Source organism: Petromyzon marinus, chromosome 82 (assembly GCF_048934315.1).
Source record: "Petromyzon marinus isolate PM22_M1 ecotype Great Lakes invasive population chromosome 82, UKy_Petmar_22M1.pri1.0, whole genome shotgun sequence".
In the NCBI taxonomy this organism is placed as follows: Eukaryota; Metazoa; Chordata; class Hyperoartia; order Petromyzontiformes; family Petromyzontidae; genus Petromyzon; species Petromyzon marinus.
In genome coordinates this window covers 6,794,270-6,804,596 of record NC_133747.1, presented here as the reverse complement: position 1 = coordinate 6,804,596, position 10,327 = coordinate 6,794,270, and the positions used below count along the sequence as shown (strand labels likewise).

General features: G+C 45.7%; 1 protein-coding gene across 4 annotated transcripts; it reads right to left on the bottom strand.

Moving 5' to 3' along the window:
• Positions 1-4,894: 4,894 nt before the first annotated feature.
• On the bottom strand, positions 4,895-9,417 carry LOC116958756 (uncharacterized). 4 transcript variants are annotated; one of them, XM_076057452.1, is made up of 3 exons: positions 9,253-9,415; positions 8,829-8,891; positions 4,895-7,603 (listed from the first exon to the last, which is right to left on the bottom strand). In XM_076057452.1, exon 3 carries the CDS (start codon positions 7,573-7,575, stop codon positions 6,583-6,585), a length of 993 nt encoding a protein of 330 aa, XP_075913567.1. In that variant the 5' UTR covers positions 7,576-7,603; positions 8,829-8,891; positions 9,253-9,415; the 3' UTR covers positions 4,895-6,582. The 4 variants fall into 4 exon arrangements, with proteins under 4 accessions (XP_075913567.1, XP_075913565.1, XP_075913566.1 ...); XM_076057450.1 differs by having other exon boundaries at positions 9,211-9,413; XM_076057451.1 differs by lacking the exon at positions 9,253-9,415 and adding an exon at positions 9,031-9,201.
• Positions 9,418-10,327: the final 910 nt, after the last annotated feature.

The window sequence follows — 10,327 nt, the reverse complement described above, 5'->3', positions numbered from 1 at the left end:
GATCTTTGTCTTTGTGTGTTGGGGGCAAGTTTGAGTGGCGTGTAGCCGTGGGAGCTGAACGGGCGCGTGCTGCTGAGAGTCGTTGACTACGTTTGGACAAACGCTGATAGACGGACACACACAGACAGGCGGACAGCCACAGACAAGAGGAACACAGAGACAGGCAGAGAGAGAGACACATAGGCGAACAGAGACACAGACGGAAAGAGAGATGTTGAATCGAACACACTTAACTCGCTTCATTGAAAGACATTCCTCAATCTTTGCCCATCCCTGGAAGTCGTTCGAGTTTCTATATATTTCATTGTGTGGTGTGTACGTGCAAGCAATGTGGGATATCGATGTACACAGCTATGAACAAGATCAGCAGACAAGACGTCTTTCAGACTCTTTGTTTTTTTCGGTAAAGTCACGTAGACAGAAAATTAAAATAATAAATCGCGACGTTTCACTCGCAACACGAGCGGCCGTCCTCAGGCGAAAAAAATCCAGACATTGTCACGGCAGAAGTCACGTGAGCTACGTCACGTGACAAAGATAAGGTGCCCCCACCCCGTGGCTCGCCCCGCTCAGCTGAGCATTGTTTTAATGCGGTGGGCACGCACGAAATTTATTTCTGTAAGACGAAGGTACTTTGAAAACCCACTGGCTTTTGATTTAAAGCTTTCGTGACTGCAGTAATTCATATTCTTAGTTTTTTCGGTAAAGTCACGTTGAAGAGAAACAACAAAATAATAAGATGACCGTTTGAGTTATGGTCGATACGTCGCGAGAATGTTTTTTGTTTTATATATATTTTATTATTTTGTTGTTTCTCTTCAACGTGACTTTACCGAAAAAACTAAGAATATGAACCCACTGGATATACTCTTTTTATATAAGCGCGCAACTTCATTTGTGACGAACGCTGCACTTCCCGTCGTTTTCATGGAGGGGGCACTGCAAACCTACACGCACCCTGCATTAATGACGGAGGCGCAGGGACAGACGTTCGATCACTTTGGAATCGATCTGCAGACGGCGGTCTTCTCGCACGGCCAGCTGTGTCGCCTCAACTCAATCCCGCGATCCCAAACAGGTGAAAGTCCGCATCGAACCGAACCCCCGGCAAGGCCATCTACTTAACGACGAGAGAAAATTCACACGAAATGTCGTTTTCAATTAAGTTTTCCAGATGTAAAATGATAAGCTTTTAATTAATACAAATATGTAATTCAAAAAATAATACAAAGTTGTTTCATTTTCAAACTTCAAAACGGAGCATCGGGAGCTTGCGTGGATGCGTCGTTCCTGGCCCAAAGGCCGAAAATGGTTGTGAGGGGCGCCGCAGGTGGTCCCGGCTTGCTTCAACCCATGGTTGTGAACATCCAGACGTTAATCGGCAAGGACCATTTCTTGGCCGAGTTCGCCAACATATAAGACATCATGCAAAATTATTAGTGTTGTTGTGGAGAATGTATCTACTAGATGTGCTGTGCCTTGTAACCGAATACAAATCTGGACCAAAAATGAATTTCAAATGTGCTCTTAAAATTACCTCCTTGCTATGAAGCAGATCAGCAGACACGACATCTTTCATTTATCGATCTCTCCATGAAATAAAGGAATGTTTTACACAAACTATAACTAGCACAGCCTTATGGGAGTGCATCACTGATTCAGTGCAAGCCACCTGTGGACCTTTATTGGTGTACAGCAGGGGTCGGGAACCTATGGCTCGCGAGCCAGATGTGGCTCTTTTGATGATTGCATATGGCTCGCAGATAAAACAATATTCTCACTTGTTTTAATTCATTCATCGATTTTTCACTGCGCATGTCCTGTTCAGGGCTGCAGGAGCAATTGTCCATTATTTTAATTGGATGATACTGGCCTACGTTTGCCGTTGCTGGGTAAAACAGGTAAACGCCCCCTTTTGAATCAGTCTGAGACTGCGTCTGCTCGGTCATTAGCTCAAAGCTAACCCTTCGACGAAGAAGATGGCGAAAAGAAAAAAAGACGACGAGTATCGTACATTTCAGGACGAATGGACCGAAGAATTCGCCTTTGTGGAGAGAGCGGGTTCTGCGGTGTGTCTAATTTGCAATGACAAAATTACATCGTTGAAACGGTCGAATGTAAAGCGGCACTTCGACACGCGCCACGCTACCTTTGCATCAAAATACCCTGCGGGAGACAGCAGAAAGAAAGCGTGCCAAGAGCTTCTGAGCAGGGTGCAAGCTAGCCAGCAGCAACTCCGCGTATAGACCCGGCAAGGTGACTATAATTCGGCTAGCTTTGCTGGTTCTTTAGCAATAGTGAGGAACGGAAAACCATTCACAGATGGCGAGTATGCTAAAACGTTCATGCTGGATGTAGCCAATGAACTTTTTGATGATCTTCCGAACAAAGACAAGATAATCAAACGGATACAAGACATGCCTCTGTCGGCAAGAACTGTTCATGATCGTACCATCGTGATGGCAAACAAAGTGGAGGAAACGCAAGTGAAGGACATAAATGCAGCGCCGTTCTTTTCTCTGGCTTTGGATGAGTCAACAGACGTGAGCCATTTGTCGCAGTTCAGCGTGATTGCAAGATATGCTGTTGGTGACACACTGCGCGAAGAAAGTCTTGCTGTTCTGCCATTAAAAGGGTCCACAAGAGGTGAGGATTTATTCAAGTCTTCCATGGAGTTTGCTCAAGAAAAAAGTCTACCTATGGATAAACTTCTCTCAGTGTGTACTGATGGTGCTCCGTGTATGGTGGGGTAAAACAAAGGATTTGTGGCGCTTCTCCGTGAACATGAAAATAGACCCATCCTAAGTTTCCATTGCATTATACACCAGGAGGCACTTTGTGCTCAGATGTGTGACAGGCAGTTTGGCGAAGTGATGTCGCTGGTCATTCGTGTGATCAACTTTATTGTTGCCTGAGCCTTAAATGATCGCCAGTTTAAAACACTGCTGGATGAAGTTGTAAATAACTATCCTGGTCTGCTTTTGCACAGCAATGTGCGTTGGTTGTCAAGAGGGAAGGTGCTTAGCCGTTTTGCGGCTTGCCTGAACGAAATCCGGACTTTCCTTGAAATGAAAGGCGTCGGGCATCCTGAGCTAGCCGACACCGAGTGGCTCCTCAAGTTTTACTATCTCGTAGATCTGACTGAACATCTGAACCAGCTCAACGTGAAAATGCAAGGCATTGGAAATACAGTGTTATCCCTTCAACAAGCTGTATTTGCTTTTGAAAACAAGCTGGAGCTTTTCATCACGGATCTTGAAACAGGTCGTTTACTACATTTTGAAAAACTGAGCCAATTTAAAGATGCATGCACAGCAAGTGAGCCCATTCAAAACCTTGATCTCCACCAGCTAGCTGGCTGCACATCCAGTCTCCTACAGTCCTTCAAAGCACGCTTTGGAGAATTTCGTGAGCACACTCGTCTTTTTAAGTTCATCACCCATCCAAACGAGTGTTCACTGAACACAGCCGACCTGAATTACATCCCTGGTATCTCCGTCAGAGATTTTGAAGCAGAAGTGGCTGACCTGAAGGCCTCAGACATGTGGGTGAATAAGTTCAAGTCACTGAATGAAGATTTGGAAAGAATCACACGACAGAAAGCGGAGTTGGCGAGCAAGCACATGTGGACAGAAATGAAAAAACTCCAACCCGAAGACCAGCTGATTCTCAAAACTTGGAACGCGCTGCCTGTCACATACCACACATTGCAGCGTGTGAGTATTGCTGTATTGACCATGTTTGGATCTACGTATGCATGTGAGCAGTCATTCTCACATCTTAAAAACATCAAGTCCAACCTACGATCACGTTTAACGGATGAAAGCCTCAACGCTTGCATGAAGCTTAACCTCACCAAGTAACAAACCGACTACATAGACATCAGCAAATCCATGCAGCACCAGAAGTCGCATTAATGGTGAGTGTTATAACAACATTATTTAAAAGAATAAATTCAGAGGCTTATTATACTGACATTTAGTTGAATTCACTTTTAAAATATATTATATGGCTCTCACTGAAATAAATTTCCAAATTTTTTGCTTTCATGGCTCTCTTAGTCAAAAAGGTTCCCGACCCCTGGTGTACAGCGTCTCAAGAGCAGCCGGGCTTGCTTCAACCGATAGTTTTGAACATCCAGACGTTAATTAGCAAGGAGCATTTATAGTACTAGTTAGACAAAATCTACGTCAACACGTAATACAAAATTATAATTCGTGTTGTAAAGAATGTTTCTCCTAAACATAACTTTTAAGTGGTATGCCTTGTAACTGATGCATGATCCGAGTGTGCTCCTTATTTCCAAGACAGTGAGTTGCTACAGAGGCAGACGCTTCCTGAAAACACAAAATATCCTTTGACCTGTATCACAAGAACAACGGGTCTCACCCGAGTTATCCGTACAGGTTACTTCCAAAACACACACTTTGTCCAAACATTTGTTTAAATGTTTGACCGTTATAGACAAAATGTTACATTTACGTACACAATCAGACAAGTATTAATTCTAAATTATTGAGTTATTTTAACAAAATTGAATTACTGCACTGAAATATGCTGCATCAGGTTTTATCGTATTAGCAAGAAGCTATTTTTAAAAATACAATCGTCTGCTTAACAGTGTATGTACAACATACTGTTGTCATTCAAAACGAGTAAGGCCATTGCATGCTGGCGTCTGGATAAAAATGTAGCAAATTCTAAACATTACCTACAAACTACACAACTGGGATGCCACATCAACCATCGCCCCTTACTGACAGGCTCTTGTCCACATGCAGGCCGGTGCAGGGCCACCACCTTGTGCCACACAGGAGCAGCTGCTACTTGTGGGTGCTCTTCGAGTGTTTGAGACGAGACGAGATACGATACAAAACTCTATTTTCCGAGGCGATTAAGCAAGCACCATATATTTTAATGGTAGGTTTATTTGAACAGTGAGAGACAGAACAAAAAAATCCAGAAAAACGCATGCCAAAAATGTTATAAATTGATTTGCATTTTAATGAGGGAAATAAGTATTTGACCCCCTCTCAATCAGAAAGATTTCTAGCTCCCAGGTGTCTTTTATACAGGTAACGAGCTGAGATTAGGAGCACACTCTTAAAGGGAGTGCTCCTAATCTCAGCTTGTTACCTGTATAAAAGACACCTGTCCACAGAAGCAATCAATCAATACGATTCCAAACTCTCCACCATAGCCAATACGAAAAGAGCTCTCCACGGATGTCAGAGACAAGATTGTAGACCTACACAAGGCTGGAATGGGCTATTATTCGCAAATGGAAGAAACACAAAAGAACTGTCAATCTCCCTCGGCCTGGGGCTCCATGCAAGATCTTACCTCGTGGAGTTGCAATGATCATGAGAACGGTGAGGAATCAGCCCAGAACTACACGGGAGATCTTGTCAATGAACTCAAGGCAGCTGGGACCATAGTCACCAAGAAAACAATTGGTAACACACTACGCCGTGAAGGACTGAAATCCTGCAGCGCCCGCAAGGTCCCCCTGCTCAAGAAAGCACATACATGCCCGTATGAAGTTTGCCAATGAACATCTGAATGATTCAGAGGAGAACTGGGTGAAAGTGTTGTGGTCAGATGAGACCAAAATGGAGCTCTTTGGCATCAACTCAACTCGCCGTGTTTGGAGGAATGCTGCCTATGACCCCAAGAACACCATCCCCACTGTCAAACATGGAGGTAGAAACATTATGCTTTGAGGGTGTTTTTTTATGCTAAGGGGACAGGACAACTTCACCGCATCAAAGGGACGATGGATGGGACCATGTACCGTCAAATCTTGGGTGAGAACCTCCTTCCCTCAGCCAGGGCATTGAAAATGGGTAGTGGATGGGTATTCCAGCATGACAATGACCCAAAACCCAAGGCCAAGGCAACAAAGCAGTGGCTCAAGAAGAAGCACATTAAGGTCCTGGAGTGGCCTACCCAGTCTCCAGACCTTAATCCCATCGAAAAATCTGTGGAGGGAGCTGAAGGTTTGAGTTGCCAAACGTCAGCCTCGAAACCTTAATGACTTGGAGAAGATCTGCAAAGAGGAGTGGGACAAAATCCCTCCTGAGATGTGTGGAAACCTGGTGGCCAACTACAAGAAACGTCTGGCCTCTGTGATTGCCAACAAGGGTTTTGCCACCAAGTACTAAGTCATGTTTTGCAGAGGGGTCAAATACTTATTTCCCTCATTAAAATGCAAATCAATTTATAACATTTTTGACATGCTTTTTTCTGGATTTTTTTGTTGTTACTCTGTCTCTCACTGTTCAAATAAAGCTTCTATTAAAATTATAGACTGATAATTTCTTTGTCAGTGGGCAAACGTACAAAATCAGCAGGGGATCAAATACTTTTTCCCTCACTGTAAATGCAATTATTATAACATAGTGAATGCTAGGGAGATTATTGCCTCTCGCTCCTGGTTCGAGATCTACCCAACCCACAGGTCCACAAAGACTGGCCGCTCTTACCCTGCAGGTTGAACCTAGGAATTGAGTGTTCAACTTCATTCTTTTCATTAAAGGCCTGTGACAAAGGTGCTTCTATTGGAGCGACATCGTCTCTGGCTTACACATCTACCGGGTCTCCATTGGACTTTGTATTGTCTCGGACGAAGTCCACCCACACCTCCACTTCTACAAACTGCTGGGAGTTGCCTCGCTCTGCCTCACAGTGAGATTTCTCCTCCTGCTTCACATTGCCTCCATAGATGTGAAGGTCCCATATTGGAGTTGAATCTTCATCTTCACGTTTGACCTTCACTTCTTCGCTCTTCACCATCACTTCTTCACATTTCACCTTCACCTCTTCATATTTCACCTTGATAAATTTAAAAGTGTCCAAGCTGGGATTTTCTTCCGGTTCTTGTTTGATGAGGGATGGGCTCATTGCGGGACTTTGACTTTCACGAGCTGATTTCAGACTCCACTCCTGGTGGATCTTCTGATGCTTCTGTGTTCTCTGGTGTACATGAAGATTTGATGAATTTGAAAACGCCAGCCCACACAGAGTGCACCTGAATGGTTTCTCTCCTGTGTGTGTTCTCTGGTGTTTTTTAAAAGAAGATGAATGTTTAAACGCCTTCCCGCACAGAGTGCACTTGTAGGGTTTCTCTCCTGTGTGTGTTCTCTGGTGTGCTACAAGAGTAAATGAACGTGCAAACGCCTTCCCACACACACTGCACTTGAAGGGTTTCTCTCCCGTGTGTGTTCTCTGGTGTGTTACAAGAGTAGATGAATGTGAAAATGCCTTCCCACACACACTGCACTTGAAGGGTTTCTCTCCTGTGTGAGTTCTCTGGTGTGCTGCAAGATTATATGAATCTGAAAACGCCTTCCCGCACAGAGTGCATTTGAAGGGTTTCTCTCCCGTGTGTGTTCTCTGGTGTTTTTTAAAAGCAGATGAATGTGAAAATGCCTTCCCACACACACTGCACTTGGGTTTCTCTCCTGTGCGAGTTCTCTGGTGCCGTGTAAAATGTCCAGGACGATCCGTGCTGTATGCACGCCGGTCCCATTGTTGCCTTTTTGCACTGAGCCGCACCGAGTGCCTTTGCTCCATCAGACAAATTCTGCAGAGGAAGTGACAGCTGCAGACAGAAAAAAACAACATCCACACCATCTACACGTCAGTATCGAGGCACAGAAGAATGCATATACACAGACACACGTGTCTTACACGTCTATACTTATTCATATAATTCCCAAATTCACCACACGGGCTGTTATGGCACACAATGAGAGGGCGAATGGTCATGAACATGCCTGGAAGCCCTCGTATCTTCAAAATGAATGTTAACTCAAAACTCCGAGCACACAATTTCGGCTGTCTGGCTACAAAAGGAATATTTATAAAAGCTAAGTTCAGCTGACATAGCAAAAGGTGTTGAAAATAATACTATTTGTGTTATGCAAAAATGCATAAATTAATGTTCAATCGCAACTTAGAGGTGTGAAGCCAGGCACAGATGTCCTTGAATGCTGGGATGAACAGATCCGACTTCAGCTGCATGTGTGTGCTGTGTCAATTTCCTGTTTCCATTCTTACAAAGAGTTCCAGAGGAAAACAAAAGTAAACTACTGTTTTGATATAACCTCTGTGTTCAACAGAGTTAATAGACTATACTGCAAACACAAATTTTACACTGTCACACACTGGCATGGTAAACAAGTGGTGGTGTAAATTTTGATTTAAAGCTTTCGTGACTGCAGTAATTCATATTCTTAGTTTTTTCGGTAAAGTCACGTTGAAGAGAAACAACAAAATAACAAAATATATATAAAACAATTAAAAATTCTCACGACGTTTCGACCATAACTCAAACGGTCATCATCATGCAAACCAACACACCTGATGATGACCGTTTGAGTTATGGTCGAAACGTCGTGAGAATTTTTTATTGTTTTATATATATTTTTTGTTATTTTGTTGTTTCTCTTCAACGTGACTTTACCGAAAAAACTAAGAATAAGTGGTGGTGTGTCCAGACCCATGCCTGGCCACCTTCACCTGCTCACTATTAATACTTCGTCACTCCAGCAAGTAATTCATTGAGGATCAATAAACATCGCGGAGGCTGCGTGTCTCTCTCTCTCGCCGTGGTGAGATGTTAACAACCTCTCCTGGCATACAGGAAGTCGTGGGTTCGATCCCAACCCTGACGCCTGCTGTATATTTGGAGTTTGCGTCTCTCTCTCTCCCCGTGGTAGCGTGGATTTCCCTCCGGATCCCCCGGTTGTCCCCACTCCACATGGAGAGAGTGAACACCACCACGCGTCTAGAGTGAACACCACCACGCTGTTGACCAGCCTCACCTTGTGTTGTGTGCAGGTCGCTTCTGAAAACAAGAGCGTTATAGCAGCTCAAGCGGGCTGGGCCTGGTAAAAAAATAAAAACTGTGTGAATATTTAAAGTAAAACAAAGTTTCAAAGTGGCGAGCCGGGTCAAGACAAATTCAACTTAAGCGAGAGAATTGAAGCAAACGCGATCAGGCGAGGGCAGGAGGCAAGGCCCCACCGTGGATAGGCCCCACGTTGTTCCAACCAACTTCAACCTGGACATCGCTTCCATGCTCGCTGCTGCTCAATTGACATCCCTACGAGAGAGAGCGAGGCTCTACCTCTGTAAACAACAACAACAACCACCACAACAACCACCAGCACAACCACTACCACAATCGCGATGAGAATTTCTCACCTCGGATTTCAGTTCACGCGCGGAGCGGAAACTTCCTGATACCTCATAACGTCATGCGGCAGCAGGCGGTGACATGACGCAACTTCTGGGGTAAAAGACACTCTCCTCTCACAATGAGCGGCTCTGTAACTTAAATAAATTATGTTAATGAGCACGGCCCATACGTGGAGGGATGGGGCGCGGGTGCCGATCCTGTCACAAAAAACTCGCGACGGCTTTCACGAACACATTATGTTAATGTGACGCCAATCACCGGGCCCAAATATGGATTGGCACCGGAACAGAAATCGTCAGCGGCCCAAAGGAGGTGACGTCACGCTCAAGAGAGCGGTGGTCGGGGGTGGCTGACATGACGTCACTAGCGAGGCCCACCGCCCTCTGGCGTTTGACGTCGATGAGGTCACGCTGGGCGGTGACGTCAGAGCTCGGGGTCAGAGTTCAAGTTTGTTGACAGTAGGGGAGCGGCAGTGACGTGCCGAGCGCTGCGCTCCGCACCCGACCAGCCGAGTTCCATTCCCGCTCGTGGCCAACACCGCCAGTGACGATTTTCTGAACCGGTCCTGAGCCTCCCCTACGTCGACTCAGCCTCAAACGAGTACCCGGTGCGGTGTGTAAACATCGCCACTATGGAGACAAAGGCGGCCGGGCGTGGTGCTGGCCACCCACCCCCTCGTGTGCCGTCCCACCCTTAATAGGTGCTCGCTAACAGCACTTGCCCCTACAGTCTGTCAAGGCTATACGGGGGATCTTTGTCTTAGGTGCCCATTAACAGCACTTGCCCCAACATTCTTTGTGTGTTGGGAGCAAGTTTGAGTGGCGTGTAGCTGTGGGAGCTAAACGGGCGCTGTGTGGTGCCACAACAGCGAAGCCCCCACATAAACACACACACACTCAAGTAGGGCCTCATGGGGAGGGGGGGCACCTGCCCTGAGTTTTTACCCGAGAGGCCCCCTCGTAGGGGTGCTCCACGGTTTCTCAGGGTCAGGGAATTGGCAGGCCCCCCCCCCCCCGCCCAGGCCAAATGGCACTGCGGCGCCGTGGCTTAACTTAGAATTAAATGACCACAGCGAACTCACTGAGAACCGCAGTTGAGGAGATGCCCAAGACACACACGGAC

Bases quoted from the DNA above. Each gene is read 5' to 3' on its own strand.
- LOC116958756 (XM_076057453.1), bottom strand. From the start codon at position 7,575: ATGGAGCAAAGGCACTCGGTGCGGCTCAGTGCAAAAAGGCAACAATGG.